Source organism: Theropithecus gelada, chromosome 6 (genome assembly GCF_003255815.1).
Source record: "Theropithecus gelada isolate Dixy chromosome 6, Tgel_1.0, whole genome shotgun sequence".
Classification (NCBI taxonomy): domain Eukaryota; kingdom Metazoa; phylum Chordata; class Mammalia; order Primates; family Cercopithecidae; genus Theropithecus; species Theropithecus gelada.
Window position 1 is genome coordinate 98,837,402 of NC_037673.1, and position 17,987 is coordinate 98,855,388.

General features: G+C 35.9%; 1 protein-coding gene across 2 annotated transcripts in view; it reads right to left on the reverse strand.

Moving 5' to 3' along the window:
• GIN1 (gypsy retrotransposon integrase 1) overlaps positions 1-17,987 on the reverse strand; it is a 33,938-nt gene that overhangs the window by 12,272 nt on the left and 3,679 nt on the right. The window contains exons 2-4 of one of the 2 annotated variants that reach the window (XM_025387750.1): positions 10,105-10,250; positions 8,259-8,452; positions 6,057-6,362 (exon numbers count right to left, since the gene is read on the reverse strand). In XM_025387750.1, the coding sequence (XP_025243535.1) occupies positions 6,057-6,362; positions 8,259-8,452; positions 10,105-10,243 (639 nt within the window). In that variant the 5' untranslated portion in view covers positions 10,244-10,250. The remainder of the gene's footprint in view (positions 1-6,056; positions 6,363-8,258; positions 8,453-10,104; positions 10,251-17,987) is intronic. The other variant, XM_025387751.1, reaches the window with a different exon arrangement.

Below are 17,987 nucleotides of genomic sequence, written 5' to 3' on the forward strand. Positions count from 1 at the left end.
CAACAAGGAAACAGGAGAACAGAACTTAACACTAACTTTGAGTTTAATTTTTTTCTTTTTTTGTGGGGGTAGGCAGTGGGAGACAGGGTCTTGCTCTGTTGCACAGGCTGGAGGGCAGCCTCCACCACCCAGACTCAAGCAATCCTCTCACCTCAGCCTGCCTAGCAGCTTGGACTACAGGCATGTGTCACCACGCCCAGCTAATTTTTAAATATTTTGTACAGATGGAGTTTCACCATGTTGCCCAGGCTGGTCTCAAACTCCTGGACTCAAGCAATCTACCCACCTCAGCCTTTCAAAGTTTTGAGGTTATAGGCATGAGCCACTGCATCCAGCCCTCAAGTAACTTTTTAATTCAGTAGACAGTGTCTCAAAAACAACCCACTAGGTCGTAAGTTAATGTTTAAAAAGCATGTAAAACAGTTATTGGCAATAATAAGCATTTTATAACTTTTAACTACTATTATTGGTGTTACCATATTATGTGTAGCGCTTAAAAGAAACCAAAATGAGTTTACAAAACTTGTAACAGTAAGCCTGTTAAATATAAAATAATATTTTTTTCCTACCTCACCCTTCAGACTTTTTTTCTTTATTATTTTTAGTTGAGTAAACCTTTGGCTCATAAATTTGTCTTTTAAAAAAAGAGTATTTCAGACCAGTAGTATCAGAATAACTAAATAAGCAAAGTTAATACAAGAGCGGAAAGCAACAAAAAGAAAACTACATGTCCCAAACCCCCTTGCAGGTAGGGGTGGTCACGTGACATAATTCTAGCCAAAAAGTTGTAAGTAAAAGTTGTTAGGCAAACTCAGCTGGTACTAGTTTTGTTTGCCCAATACTCTCTCCCTTCTTTCTGACTGAAATGTAGGCATTGTGGCATGTGCTCTGGCAGCCATATTGTGAATACAATAGGAGTGACTCTTAATCACTCCCAATTGGGTTAATAAATATAACACATATTATTATATTGGGATAGGGAAAGACAGTCTGTTACTCGGATTGAATACACTTCCTAGCTGATATACATACTAATTCAGGATGCCTATTTTTAATTCAAAAGTAATTAGAAACAAATCCCAGAGAATAGGTATCATTTGGGTCAGCTTCAATCTGAGTCTTGATCAATGGTTTTAAATGACCCTTGAAAAAGGCTTTACCTTCTTTGTTTCAAAAGGTTGCCTAGAAATGATCCAGGGAATCCATTTGTGAAATGGTATCTTGACATCCTTACCCTATCAGCCCCCCAACCATCAAACCAGATATTCCATCAGTTCTTACAATTCTAGTTTTCTGTAAGACATTTTAAAAAAATTAATTTTTCTACTGAATATGTTTATTTTCTTTCCTTCAGAGGTTTACAAAAAGTTCTTCGTGCATTTTATTGAAACAATTTAGCAAATACTCTAAGAAACATCTGTATTTTTATTTGACTATACAATAAACCTCCTACATTGTGTATTATGTTATAATCTTTAGCAGTGTTTTCTGTTTCAGTATTTGCTGACAAGAGTTCATTCTGTACTATCATCGTTATACTTTCTGTGTAATAGTGAAGCCATTTTAATCACAGCAAAAAGAACAAGTTTTCCCAATCATATGTCCCTTTTTTGTTTAAGCAATCTCATAAAATAGGCCTGCAAATATTTATTGTTACTTTTTTTTTTTTTTTTTTGAGACTGGGTCTCACTCTGTCACCTAGGCTAGAGTGCATGATCTTGGCTCACTGCAACTTCAACCTCCTGGGCTCAAGCGATCTTCCCATCTCAGCCTCCCGAGTAGCTGGACTACAAGTATGAGCCACCACTCCTGGCTAATTTTTGTATTTTTTGTAGAGATGGCATTTCCCCATATTGCTTAGGCTAGTCTCGAACTCCTAGGCTCAAGCAATCTGCCTGGTAAGATTACAACAAGCATGAGCCACCAAGCACAGCCTATTATTACTTTTTTTTTTTGTTTTTTTTTTTTTTTTTTGAGACAGGGTCTCACTGTTACCCAAACTGGAATGCAGTGGTACAATCATAGCTCACTACAGCCTTGACCTCCTGGGCTTAAGCAATCCTTACACCTTAGCCTCCTGAGTTGCTGGGACTATGGGTGTGCAACAACATGTCCAGCTAATTAATTTTTTTTTTTTTTTTTTTTGTAGAGATGGAGTCTTGCTATATTGCATGGGCTGGTCTTGAACCCATAGTCTCAAGTTATCCTCTCACTTCAGCCTCCCAAAAAGCTGAGGTATGAGCCACCACACTTGGCCCTATTGTTACCTTTAGTAAAATTTTCCAAGTCGTGGTTTGGTTACCAGATGACTTTAAACACGACTGGAAAACCTGCTAGCTAATCATAATGACTTCATATTATCATTAGCAAATACCCTGAAACATTATATGCACTTAGGGTAAGGCTCTTCATTAATAAAAGTGGAAGTGAACCAATATTTCAAAGAGTATTCTCAATAATTTTGAATTTTGATGGCTAATTTCCTATCAGATCTGATAACTGTAGTCTCCCTTTATCTTCAGAGAATATGTTCCAAGGCCCCTAGTGAATGTTTGATACTGCAGATAGTACCATACCCTATCTATACTATGTTTTCCCCTATACATATACACTTATGATGGAGATTAATTTATAAATTAGGCACAGTAAGAGATTAACAACTAAAAATAAAATAGGACGACTGACAATATGCCAACATCAATACTCCTGCACTTTGGGGCTATTCTTAAGTAAAATAAGGGTAACTTGGATACAAACACTACTAACCAGGACATTTGATCTGATAACCAAGATAGCTACAAGGTGAGTAATGATGGGGAGGGAGTAGACTATACAATGAGGATATGCTAGACAAAGGGATGATTCACATCCCATTTGGACAGAGCAGGACAGCATGAGATTTCATCACTATACGCAGAATGGTGTGCAATTAAAAAAAATATAAATAGTTTATTTCTGGAATTTTGTATTTAATATTTTTGGACTGCACTTGACTATAGGAACTGAAACCTCAGAAAGTAAAACTGCAGATAAATGAGGACTACTATAGTTAATATTTGTATTCATCTCATTGCTGTGTCTAACTAAGAGCTGGAAGTTATGTAGACGTGCCAGCATTATCATTTTCTTGTGGTTGATGGGTGTTTGCCTTTTAGTATTATCTGCTTTCACTGCAAAACTCTAAGCTCCCTGGCCATTTTGTGAGTAGTGTGGTGAATGCTAGATGATATCCATATTTTCATTCAACTGCTGAAAGCAAAAGTATGAGTGAGAAAACATGTGGATTCTCACTTTTCTTTCAGGATACCTTCATATAGTATGTGTGACATAGCTGTCTTGTTGATTGAGTCAGGATGCTATTATCAATCTGTATACATTATTAATAAAGCTTTATTTCTTATTTTTTGGATTTAAAAAATATAAGTAGAAGTTCCAATAGTCTTCCCCCAGACTGGATTGCCTTACGTACTACACTGCACAGACCACTGCTATGTCAATCAAGGCAGGCAAGACTACTTTGCCTTCATTTACAAAACGACCACATAAATCTCCTATTATTATGCAGCCAAATTTAATCTTTTTCCATTGAAGTTTATACCACTGTTCCTAGGTTTAGAATGCAACCTCCATTTCTAGAGATTAAAAGTCAAATATATTTTTTTCTGTTTCTACTTTAAAAATTAAAATTCTTTAATTTACCTGAAAATTCTTTTGGTATTAGATTCTAAAATCATATTACAGAAATAATTTTAAACAATTAGCAAATTTTTACCTGTTAATTAATTACATGTTCCTCCTCTACTAGACACATTTGTGACACTAGCTTTATCATTTAAAGCACTGTTACCAAACTTTGTGCTAAGTTACTCCTTAACATCTGTTGGACACCATGAAAACTACCAGTTTAAGGCAGTTCAGTTTCAACATTAGATCAGGTTACAATTCATTTGATGACATCACATCTTTACAGAACTGTTTTCTTCATCGAATGCTGTGATAAAAAGCAGTTACTATGTAAAAATCAGTGTGAAACAGGAAATGAGGGTGGCAGTGTACAATATGATTCCAAGGTCTGAGAAAGTAAGCAGTGGTCAACAGGTACACATTACCCATTAGCAAGTAATTACGGTTAAGAATGAAATGAAAGGGGTGGGTGTGGTGGCTCACACCAGTAATTCCAGCACTCTGGGAAGTCAAGGCAGGTGGATCGTGTGAGTTCAGGAGTTCGAAACCAGCCTGGGCAACATGGTGAAACCTGTCTCTAAAAGAAAAAAGGTACAAAAATTAGCTGGGAGGCTAAGGTGGCAGGATCACTTGAGTCTGGAAAGCGGAGGTTGCATTGAGCCAAGACAGTGCCACAGCACTCCAGGCTGGGTGACAGAATGAGACCCTGTCTCAAAAAAAAAGAATGAAACAAAAATATATTGTCTTTCAATTTATGAGTATTTTAAATTCCTACTAAGTGGTTACAACATAAATACTTATTAAGTTGTTTGGATGGACCTGTGAAGAAAAGAATTAACCTGACAGTTAACTTTAACATATTAACACAGCGGATCTGTGACTGCTATTCTTTGAAAGGCCTGCTTACAAGGTTGCACCTTGGCTAACGTCTAGGAGCTTAGGTTTTGGTTATAAGACCAAACACAATCTTTCCTTCTAAGAGTCTGAAATTTTTGTACATGCCAGGTAGAAGGTGCCTATGTGACCAGCCCCCAATAAAAACCCTAGGCACTGAGCCTCTAGTGAGCTTCCCTGTGTTGTCACAACTCTGCTAAAGGAATTAAACATGTCCTGTGTAACTCTATTGGGGAAGGAGATCTTAGAAACTTGTACCTGGTTCTCCCAATGTGTCTTTTCTCTTTGCTGAATAAATCTTAGCCATGAATATGACTATATGCTGAGTCCTCCTAGAGAATTATGAAAACTGGGAATAATCCTGGGGTGCCATGATATGTCCTATCTACTTAATAAATATAACTTTAGATATTTCTTTTGGACTGAGCCATCAAAGATGCTTTGAACCAAGTCTGGCTATCTCTGATTTTTCTTAAACATGTACCCTGTCAATTACAAAAAGTTTTAACATATGCCTTAAGTCTAGTACTTATTATATTTCTTATAAAAAGTTTTCATATATATTCTCCCCTGTTTATCCTTTCAGGTTAATTTTAACTGGGAAAAGGCCAGGACAAGGGAAAAAGTACCTTTCAATACTGAATAGTCTTATTCATGAACACAATGTATTTTTCCATTTATTTAAGTCTCCCTTTACCTGTCAATCACATTATTATTATTAATTATTATTATTATTATTTGAGACAAGGTCTTACTCTGTTGCCCAGGTTGAAGTGCAGTGACACAATCTCAGTTCATTGCAACCTCTGCCTCCCGGGCTCAAGTGATCTTCCTATCTCAGCCTCCCAAGTACCTGGGACCACAGGTGCATGCCACCACACCTGGCTAATTTTTTGTTTTTCTTTTTGAGATGGAGTCTCTCTGTCGCTCAGGCTGGAGTGCAATGGTGCGATCTCGGCTCACTGCAACCTCTACTTCCCGGGTTCAAGCGATTCTCTTGCCACAGCCTCCTGAGTAGCTGTGATTACAGGTTCCTACCACCATGCCCAGCTAATTTTTGTATTTTTTGTAGAGATAGGGTTTTGCCCTGTTGCCCAGGGTGGTCTTGAACTCCTGAGCTCAAGTGATCCACCCACCTCAGCCTCCTAAAGTGTTGGGATTATAGGTGTGAGCCACCAGGCCCAATCAATCACGGGTTTTTAATCTAGAAGTAGATAAAGATTATTTGGTCCAACCTCCTCATTTTAATTTGAGGATATCTGAAGATGGGTTTACAATAACCCACAGTAAGTATTAAAATCTTAATCTCCTAATTTCCAGTACAATTATCCTTGTAGTATTTAATATCATACCTCTATACCTATAGCAATTTATCTGAATTTATTAAGCACTCTGTAACATAATGCAGAGGGCACTGGTTCTGGACACTGAAAAGGAATAAGATATGCTCCCAGACCTAAGTAGTTTATTTGTCTTACCTGTTGAATGAATTCATCTCTTTGGTCCATTATTATTTTCTGAGGAGGTCCATATAAGAAAAATATATTGATAATAGCTTTAGAAACTTCTGATGCTGAAACATCACATAGAGGCAAAATCACAACCCATTTGGTGAACAAATCTGTCATGATTATAGCATATACATGACTTCTGTTGCTTGTATGAAAAGGTCCCATCAGATCAACAGTAACTAAACTCCATGGATTTTCCACCTTGAGAAGGTGCTGTTTCGGTGCTACAATAACTGTATTTTTTGCCACTTGGCAATGCTGACAAGCATATACCTACAAACAGGCACACAATAAAGAAAATACATACAAATGTTAACACTCTACACAATATAAAAGCAGTCTTATAAATCTGAATTTTAAAATCGTTAATAGGTACACTTCCTGTTTTGAAGAAGAAACTTCCGGACTGAGAATCACTGGATTAAACCTATTTAGAACAACAAACAAATAAAATAACAACAAACAACTGTAGTTGCCACTACAGCTGTCCCTCGAACAACATGGGTTTGGACTGAGAAGGTCAGCTTATACATGGCTTTTTTTTTTTAACTAAACACAAATAAAAAGTACAGTATTGGTAGGGAGGAATGAGAAACTCAAGGATGCAGAAAGCTGACTTCTTGTATATGCGAGTTTCACAGGATCGACTGAAAGACTTCAGTATGAGTAGATTTGGTTATATGAGTGTGGTGCTGGAACCAATCCCTTGCTTATACTAAAGGAAGACTATACGACTAAATGACCATCTTATTGGTTCTTATTCACATGAAACATAAATCTGGGTCACACTGAATACATATTTATTAAATACTTTAAAAGATCTTAAACAAGTTTCCTATAATTTAAAATCAGTGTGTAAGTTTACAATAATTTCTATATGCACAAAATGTTTCCTCCTAAAGTTATCACGTTAAGAAGTCTATTCATTAATCTATTCCAACCATATTTATTGAAATATAATTTCATTCATAAAATATGTATAGATGGAGAAATTTCTCTCAATCGTGAGAAAAGAATAAACATAAACAAAACCCATGCTGTCCTGCAGCTTTCATTTAAGTGAGGAGAGACAAGATTAACTGCTCAATTTATGGATGGGTGCCATTTCTCAATATATCTCTGGAATTCCACTCTAGAAACTACTTTCAAACTAGCTTCTGAAGAAAAATTAAAAAGCTGTTTAATCACCTTATAGTCACAGTTACTTTTGATCAGAATTTTCATTTTCCAATTTAAACTTATTTGTTGGATTTTATCACAAATAACTTCTGATTATTTCCAAAAATCATATTCATTCTGCAGTGATAACAATTCAACAAAGATTTAACTGAATGTTTGTAAAAAATGCATGGCAGGAAAAATATATAAATTATGAAGGTCTTTGGAATACCTGAACAGACCCATAAACTGATAACTCACAAATGATACTTAACTGTTGGTTTAATTCTTTATGCTTGAAATGCCAGTCTTTTTGATGCACTACTACAATTATTAAGGAGATTTCACAGATATACCAAGGAATTCCTACCATTTGGCATACAGTACACTGGAAAGAGTAGGATCAGTTGACTTCTAGTAAGAACCCCAAAATTCCTATAGGTGAATTTTCTATTAGGAGAAGTTGAAGGTCCCAATGGGTCATAAAGTTACAAAACTCAGACTTATTTCATGATTCTCAAAATTTGATTTTGGTTATATTTGGTTTTGGGTTTCTGTCATATATGACATTCTACCTCAAGATGGAACAAGCACAAAAGATGAGAGCACATACTAGGCCTGACTTACTATGAACATATTCTCCTCCTAAAAAAACCTTGTATGATTGCCATTGAAAAGGTAATGATTTAGTCAAATGAATTCCAGCTCCATTTAAATTCTGCCTACACAAAAAAATTCAATGATACAAATATGATTCTAAATAATCTCTTATCTAAATATGGCATTTGCAAGTGTTTAAATGATGCTTCTTTCCTTTTCAAATTATACTTAAGTTATTTAAAAAAACTGTGAAGGGAAATACAACTCCCTTTAAATGGTTTTTAAATAAAAATAACCATGCCAAAAATACTTAATGAGAGGTGATACCCAGAATAAACCTGGAGAAATAATAAATTGTAAATATCTATCAGAAAGACAGTATTCATAACATTCTAAATACATAAGCCATACCCACTGTTTGACATCATTGGTCACAGATGTCCAATAATAATTGGATTCTACCAGAGTGAGGGTCCTGGATATACCATGATGAGCTCCACTGTCATTTTCATGGCATTCTCTTAAGACTTTCTTCTTTTCCTCTTCTGAAACAATTACCAAACGATTTTGTTTTCTGTCTTTTCCAACATAAAACAGCTTTTTTTCTGGAATAAATGATACCAAAAAGATAGAATTATAATTTTTAGAGATGTATGTAGTTCTAAGAGAATCATAGCCTTCTGTTTAAACCATGAAGGTTTTTGTTTTGTTTTATAAAATCTTACTGCATTTAAAACAAAATATTTATTTGTAATGATGCTACCACACAAAGGTTCTTAGCTGTTACACTTACTTAGACACTTAGGAAGGGCGGTAGCTGCTATAATTTTGTACCTATCAATATAAACAGAGCCAGCTTGTTCACCAAAGCATGTAATAAGTACGGAAATACGAAATTATCTCTCTATGGGAGTACTTAAAGTAGGAAGATTTTGCAGGCACATCCTAAAAATGGAACAGATTAGCAAATAAATTACATATAGAGAAACACCTACCTGGAACAGAATTTTCTAAAATAATGTTTTATCATCACTGCGTTTTTGCAAGCAAACAGCTCTCTCCGCTTTTTCTATATCTGAGTAGAAGGTAGGGATGGTGAAGTGGGGAAGTGGAAAAAACTTTAATCCTCAAGACAATTCTGTTTCCTTAGGAGTACAACTGAGAAGAATCTTCAGCTCGGAAGTAACCAGGGGATGGAGCAAATCACCATCTACCTCTCTAGTGTGAATGGGCTAGCTATTCAAATTCCAAAATACACCATTCAGCTACTAATATGAGTAAGCAGATTGATGAGTGGAATATTCCTTACTTTTTAGAATTAGAAGATAAGCAATCTAAGAGCAGGAACCTTATCTATGTTATTCTTCAATATATCTCCAAGGCTTAGAATGTGACTGGCACATAGCAGAAACCCAGTTAACATTTGTTACATAAATTATCAAATATATGAATGAATGAATCCTCACTTCAGTTTAAGAGGTAATGGGTCTGTCTAATCTTAAGTATAAGGGAGTTATTGGTAGGGATATACACAGGGAGACGCAAGCAGGCATTTATTTATTATCTTACAGTTTTATTAACCTGCTTTGGGGTAAGCCTAAGAGACAAAATTACCATTTATAACACAAAATCCATTTAATTATCTGGTGACTACTTGTTGCTTATCTCATCCCAAATTTCTCTTCCCCTTTATATGCGGAAAAAGAGGGAAAAATTATCATGACCTTCCAAGATAAATATCCCACTGCCTTTCAAATATTTAGTCCATTCAGGAAGATCCAAGGGTCCTAAAATGAATGTGATCCTGAGAATATTTAATGGCAGTGGTGGGGTTGGGGGGACATGATCACAGAAATATAGTTAATTCCTTCCAGTTTTCATGTTAGTAAACAAACCAGTTAACTTTGTCAACATTTTCCTATTAAGCATCAAAAAAGTTCCTCATTGAAAGTGGCATCAGTGCTGGAAAGTGCACCGTTAGAGACCACGAAAGGGTAAAAGCAGAAGTCGTTAATTTAGAAAAATGTTTCGTTTTCTTTCATGGTATCATATTCTGTCTATAATTTAAACCACCCTTTTCATGCTTACTGGCCTTCAGTTAGCTGAGTGTAATTTTTATTTTGCTTTTGATTGAGTGGCATCATCAATTCAACTGGTAATTATTTAGCAACAACCAATTACTACAGAAGTTCTCAAATTTCCACAAAGAAGAATGTAGGGAACAATCAATAATCAAAATTTTGAACATGAATTTTACCTTTGAAGACAAATTTTTTTGCTGCTCTTCTTATACCACTTCGCTCACTTGGCAGTGTAGTTGGATGATATTCACCAGTTCGTTTGTAATATGCAATCTGTTTAAGATGAAGGTCACCATTTTTTCCACTACGGACCATTGTGAACCTAGGTAAAAGGTATTTAAAAAGGTAACTTAAATTTTAAGCTAACTGAATTGCTATTTAAGTTAAGACTTCTGTCATATTGCTATTTACATATGAACTGAGAATTCCCAGAATTTATTTGTGAGGGAGATAATTGCAGTACAGGAAAGGAACAGTGATGTATATGAACGAAAATACTCAAATGCTATTTTTGATATACCCCATGACAAATTATCTTGTCTCTTTCCACTTGATAAGAAATGCTGAAAATTTTCCACATACTGAGAAAAAAGGAAATGAACCAGTACACTTCAAAAAGGTTTACTTAAAATTTCATTTGCTATCAACTGAAATGTTACTTTCACGGGATGGTAACACAGGAAGATCCTGTCATGTGACATTTAAATAAATAAGTTATAAGAGAAGAAATACAGCTTTATATTATTTCTAAATATATTCATGGTTATTTCTTCTTCTTGCACCTCAGCCCTAAGGTGGTAACTATGTTTGCTGCTGCTAGTCTCCAGGTGCCATGCTGTTTACTTTGTTACTGTCTGTCTATAGAAAGAAGTTCCATTAAATTTTCTTTAAAATCCCACCAGAATGTCTTCTGTCTCCTGCTAGGATTCTGACACGTATCTTACAATTTTGAAATTACATTTAAAAAAAAGATGTTTACTGACCACTAGAGGATCTAGGGATGAGACTAAAAGAGTATTTACTGGAAAGAGAATGCTGGAACAAAGCAGAACAGACTGTGCCTATCGCCATGGCTTAAACAGCTTATCAATTCACTTCCCCTATAATACAGCTCTTTGCAAATGTAAATCCATCTTTCTGATCTATTTTTAACTTCCAGAGAGAGTCACAGCACATTTCTTAAACCTTAAGTTAACACAAAGTGTATGTCAATTTAAAAACAAAGGTTCTGAAATGTTAACACAGTCCCATCATGACCTAAAAAACAAGTTAATTATCTCTATAAAGTATTATAAGACAATTAGTTTGTTCTAAGTTTAATTCATTTCCAACTGATTATTAAATATATGATTTTTTTCATCTAATAGATGGCTGTACCCCAAACCAAACAAATGTAGCCTATCACAGTTTCTAAATCATCTCAAAGATAAATGGATGAGATTTAAGACTTTTTATACAAATAAAGTAAATAAGACAAGCCAACTGGCGTAAGGACGGACAGACACATCACTGTAATTGAACAAGGAGTCCAGAATTATATTCACACATGTAAAGTCAATACATTTACAACAAAGATACCAATACAATGAGGAAAGAGGTGGTCTTTTCAATAAATAATGCTAGACAACTAGATAACTGTACTAGGGGGAAAAATGAACCTTAACCACCTACCTCACATCTTACACAAAAATTAATTCCAGAAAAATCATAAACTTAAATGTGAAAGATAAATGACAATGATTCTGGAAGAAAACATAGGAAAAGATCTTTCAAATCTTAGGATAAGCAAAGATTTCTTAAATAAGACACAAAAAACACTATCCTTAAAAGAAAGAAAATTAACAATAGTGCTTTATCAAAATAAAAATGTGTACTCATCAAAGACACCATTAAGAAAGTGAAAACATAGGACACGCATTGGGAGAAGATACCTTTAATACATATATCTAACAAAGGAGTCAGACCCAGTGTATGTAAGGAACTTCTAAAAATCAAAAAGAAAAGGACAAAACCCAATTCAAAAAATGGGGGGAAATTTTTACACAGCACTTCATAAAAGAGAATATCCAATGGTCAATAAGCAAGTGAAAATATGCTCAGCATCGTTATTCCTCAGGGCAATGCAAATAAAACCACGATGACTAAGAACTACACACTACTGAACGGCTAAAATTAAAAACTAAAGACAACACCAAGTGTTGGTGCAGACAGGTAGCAACTGGAACTCTCATACATTGTGGGAGGAAAAAATGTTGCAGCCACTTTGGAAAACTGAGTTTCTTCTAAAGCTAAACACAAATTTACCCTAAAGGCTTGGCAATTCTAAGTTTATATTCCAGTGCAATGAGTCTATGACTATCAAAATCTGTGTACAAAAATGTTTATAAATATTTTATAGTCATAATAGCCACTACATGGAAACAGTAAAGGTATCAAGAAGTTTACCACGTATATACTCTGTTCTGGTCCTGTAGCCACTTCTATTGCTACCAAGTTTCACGTCGCTCTAGGTCAGTGCTTTTCAAACCATTTGTGGTGAAACACTAGTGGTATCCTACTGCCCTCCAATCTGCCACGTAAGACCTCTTGATACCTTTACTTTCCATGTCATCCTCACTATACTCTCTCCTCTGCCAGGATTCCATGGCAAACTTTTACTTCCTAATCAATTTTCAATTCATGAAGCGTTGTGTGATTTCAAGTTGGGAATATAGATCCCGTTTGTCTACCCATCCATTTGCCTGCCTGTCATTCTAGCTCTGCATTAATCATCCTCAACTCTCAAAAAAAAAAAAAAAAAAAGAAACCAAAATCATTTTTAGTTTGTGTCCTTTATTTTCATCTCTATACTACAGTGATACACATTCTTTCAAGTCTAAGGGACAGAAACCTGTTTAGATGAAATCAATATACAGACTATACATACTATAAAATTAATAATATACTATATATAACCTCCTGTTATAGTTTTCCCTTAATAGTTTTTGTAACTATTAATGTCCCAAATCATCTAAGCGATCTAAAAGAAAATCTAGAAATATCCCATTGCAGCCAGCTGGGAGCATGGTATCTTAGGAAGATGAGGTTTATAAAAGAAAGATAAAAATTGTGTATTTCCTCCCTTCTAGAGACCAGTAAAGATTGCAAAAACTCCTGAAGGGCCTTAAAAAGGGGAGAAGCTTTTTCAGGCCTGTAAAAGCCCACAGAAGGAAAAAAACAAACTCTCACACCTTAGAGGAAGTACAGGCCCCAAAACACAGAGGGATGTGGGTAACTGGAACTGGCAGAAAACAAACTAGCCATTGGAAAAAAAAAAAAAATGTGAGTCTGTGTAATACACAGTAGCTTCTGTATTTTGCTCTTATATTTAAAAACCTCTGGGGTTCCAAGTTCCTACCATCTCTTGTCTTCCTCCCCCTACCCATTTACCTCCTGGAGAGACCAGAAAATTTTCCTATCTAATGAAAGATGAAGTCTTCAATATATTAAGTCTATGCCATTACAACACTGTTGGTTTTTCTATTTATAACGAATATATAAAAACTCCTCAGAAAAGGTCTATTTACTGAAATTAACTTCTCTGCTTTGAAATCTTTAACTTTTGAATAACTGAAAATAGATTGAAATAGAGAAATTTGCTCTCCTCAGAGTAAACCTATAGTACACAGGGACAAGGAGAAAAGGAAACCACTACAAAAATCTTTGGAGACTGAGCTCTTTAAAGTTTTTGGTTTGTTTTTTTCTTATCAAACTAGTGGGAGAAGACTAACACATATCTATGTTAGGGAGAGGGACATAAAAATCACTGGGAGAAGACATAAAAACCATAAATTTCCTACAAATTTTCATATTTCACAAATGCTTTCACAAGTATATTATTTTCATTTTTATATGGGTGAGTTGTCTTGACTCGACAACAGAACTAAGACTTAAAGGCGTGGTTATTTGCCTGACATAGTCACCTTCAAACTTACTTAGACTATTCCTAGCATATTTTTATCTTCCAAATGATTTACTTGACAGAGTGGACACTATGAGACTGCCTCTGGGCATTATCTTCTACTTAGTGGCTAAGGTCTAGACTATTTAGCCTACCCTCTACAACCTGGCAGGACATAACACAGCTTCTTCTCTCACTAGTTTCCTTTGTATACCCATGGCCATATCCCCAACCATTCTCTATACCTTGGTTTACATCATTTCCCCCTAAATGGTATATCCTTCCACCTGATTAAGCCTTACCCATCTTTCGAAATCAAGCTCTAGCACCTCAATGAAGCAAACGTTCCATGATCTCTGAATCTAAAGTGATCTTGACCTCTCCTAATCTTCTTTGTGCCTACTGTAGAACTTCCAAGTTTTACCCTTTTTAATAGTTTTTTGCCTGTTCATCCATATAACCTTGAATTTGCTCATTCAGTTACTGAGCTCTAAAACCCTTATATATACTAGATGACACTAATGCAAAGTTAAATAAGATGAAATCCCTGTCCTCACAGAGCTTATGGTATGAGAGGAAAAGAGGAGTATATCAGCATTTATATAGTTTAGAGTGGTGTTATAACAGATGTATGCGAAGAGTACTATCAAAACAGATGTGCAGAGACACAGATCCACCTGGAGAAGGAGGAAAAGCATTGATTGTGGATGAGGTAGAACCTTGAACTTTATTCCATTGCTACTGCCTTACCTCACACTCACCTTCTATCTGACCTTGTGTCCTCTGTCTCTAATATAGTCCTTGTCCTCACTGCAGTCAGAGGTCAAACTAAAACACAAATCTTATCAAAATATTCACTTAACTCAAAATATGCCTTTTGCCATTCCTGATTGTCTTAGTCCACTTGGGAGGCTATAACAAATATACCATAAACTGGATGGCTTATCAACAGAAATTTCTTTCTCACAGTTCTGGAGGCTAGGAAGTACGAGATCAAGATGCCAGCAAATTTAGTGTCTACTAAGGGTTCACTTTCTTATGGGCAGCTGTCTTCTCACTGTAACTTCACATGAGGGAAGGGGGAAGGGGTTTCTCTCAGACTCTTTAAAAGATAGGCACTAATCCCATTAATGAGAGCTCTGACCCATGATCAAGTCACCTCTCCAAAGTTCTACCTCTTTTTTTTTTTCAGACAGAGTTGTGCTCTGTCGCCCAGACTGGAGTGCAGTGGCATGATCTCAGCTTACTGTAACCTCTGCCTCCCAGGCTCAAGCAAATTTCGTTCCACAGCCTCTCGAGTAGCTGGGACTATGGGCACATGCCACCATGTCCAGCTAATTTTTATATTTTTAGTAGAGATGGGGTTTCACTATGTTGGCCAGGCTGCTCTCGAACTCCTGACCTCAAGTGATCCACCCATCTCAGCCTCCCAAAGTGCTAGGATTACAGGTGTGAGCTACTGCGCCCAGCCCCAAAGTGCAGTCTCTTAATACCATCAACTTGGTGGTTAGGATTTCAACACATGAATTTTGGGAGAATACAACCATTAAGACCATGACACTAATGATATCTAAATACCTCTGCCATTATGCAAAGCTTTATAAGATATGGTTCTTTATCAGTCTCTCCACGTTTTTCTCTTGGCATTCTCAATTCAAAAAATAACCACAGTTCTTCAACTATCCCATGCAGTGTGTTCATATCTTTTCATTGATACTTTTGCCTGGAATGAACTTTATTGCTATTTCGCCAGCCCCTAATCATCTTTCAAAACTCTGGCTACGTGTCATTTCCTACAGAGTGTCTTCTAACCACTCCAACCTGGAATAACTTAACATTTTAAGAATGACTTGGAGTTACAAGATTAGATTTCTATTCTATAAAGTGTATTGTACACCAATATGGAATAGAGATTGGGGTAGAGACAGGAATATCTGTACCAGTCAGCTAGGAAACTACTGTACAATTAAAGCAAGAAATGAGGAAATTCTGAGCCAAAGCAGTGCCAGTATAGATGGATAGATACATTATATAATAACTGTGACCGACTAGATGTGTGGAGTAAATGCAAAGAAGAATCTGGGATCACTTCTGTCTGAAGCTCTGGCTTAGGGAGAAAGATGACAATATTAAGCAGGTTGTATTCTTCATGGATAAACTCGGCATGTAAAAAGTAGGTGAAGTTAAGGCAATGGAAGAAGGATCAGATGGAAAGTGTACAGAGTAGGAAGTGCAGTGGACATATCCTTATCCTTCAACATTAATGAGTTCACTCATCCATGAATCCTTTCTGATCACATCTCCAATCTCAGGGAGAATTGTGCACACTTTCCTTGGTACATTCACAGTAATATGTGTCAACATTTATCATAAAATCTGACACACTCTATTGAATATATTAGTTTATATGTCTCTCTCCCAAATATATTGTAAACCTTTAGGGACATGAGAATAGCCAGAGACATAGGAAAAAAGCAGGAAGAGGTTCTGGTAATAGAAGTTTGGCAAATACACTGTTCTTAGAAGTAGACAGAGAGGCTAAGTGATATAAGAACCATAATGTAGCTAGTGGTTTTGGCAACAGTACACAGTACAGTTACAGTATAGCAGGGCGGTTGGCAACCAGACTGAAATGACACAAGGAAAGAGTGGAAAGTCAGAAAGTGGATTTAGAAACTTGAGCTTAGCTATAAAGGCAAGGAGCTACAAGATAGTTGCTAGAGGCAGATGTAAGGTTCATTTGTTGATCTAAAAAACGTTACTGAGTAACTGCTATGTGCCAGTTACAACGTTGGAGACAGGATAATAAACAAGATGTAGATTCTCCTGACCTTCATTGAGTTTACATTCTAGTGGGGTTAAAATTTTTGACAGCCGTCTTATTAGCCACATCACCCACAACAGCCAAATGATGGAAGCAACTCAAGTGTCCATCAATGGCTGCGTGGATAAACAAAACATGGTGTATTTATTCACACACCTTTAAAAGGAAGGAGATTCTGACACACGTTACCATATGGATGAATCTTGAGGACGTTAAGCTAAGTGAAATGAATGAGTCACAAAAAGATAAATACTGTATGATTCCACCTATATGAGGTACTCAGAGTAGTCAAATACATACAGACAAAAAGAACAATGATGGTTGCATAGAACAGAGGGTGGGGAGGAGAGAATGGAAGAGTTATTGTTTAACTGGTCAAGAGTTTCAGTTATACAAAATGAAAAGACTTCTTGAGATGGATGGTGGTAATAGTTGTAAAACCATGTGAATGTACTTAATGCCACTGAACTGTATGTACACTTAAAAATGGTTAAGATGGTAAATTTCATGTTATGTGTGATTTACTACAATTACAACAATTTTTTTTTTAAAACAAGATTGTTTTGCTTTCAACAAAGGAATAACCCAAAAAGTTTAATGCTAGTGGACGGGCTTCTAGAAAGACCACTGAAAACAGAGGAAAAAAAATTATGGTATGACGTTCCTGAGATGGCAGCAGGGGATGATATCCAATTCACAAACAGGGATTCATCCGTGATCTCTTCCACTAAATATATTATAGTGAATATAATCGTGGAGCAAAATTATTTCTTTCTGAAATACCACTAAAAATGCCCATATAGGCTTCTGATTAGAATGCAGAAAGCTAGAGTAACTCCCCCTCTATCTCTGAGAAAAAGTGGGACAAGATGCCAATTTTCTCCAAATTGATCTATAGATTCAATGCAGTCCCAATCAGGAACCCTCAAGCTCTTTTGCAGAAACTGACAAGCTGATTCTAAAATTGATATGGAAAGCTAAAGGACTCAGAATAATTAAAACAACTTTGAGAAATGAATATAGTTGAAGAATTTCACATTATTTGGTTTCAGGACTTTCTATACTGCTATGGTAATGAAGACTGTGTTATAATGGCAAAATGACAGCCTTAAATCTATGGAACAGAATAGTGCCAGAAACAGCCGCTCAGTTATGGTAAACTGATTTTTAACAAAGGTGCCAAGGTAATTCAATGAAGAAAGGATAATCTTTTCAACAAATGCTGTAACAATTAAACATCCTTTGAAAAAAGGTGAACCTCAACTAATACCTCACATGTTATGTAAAAATTACTT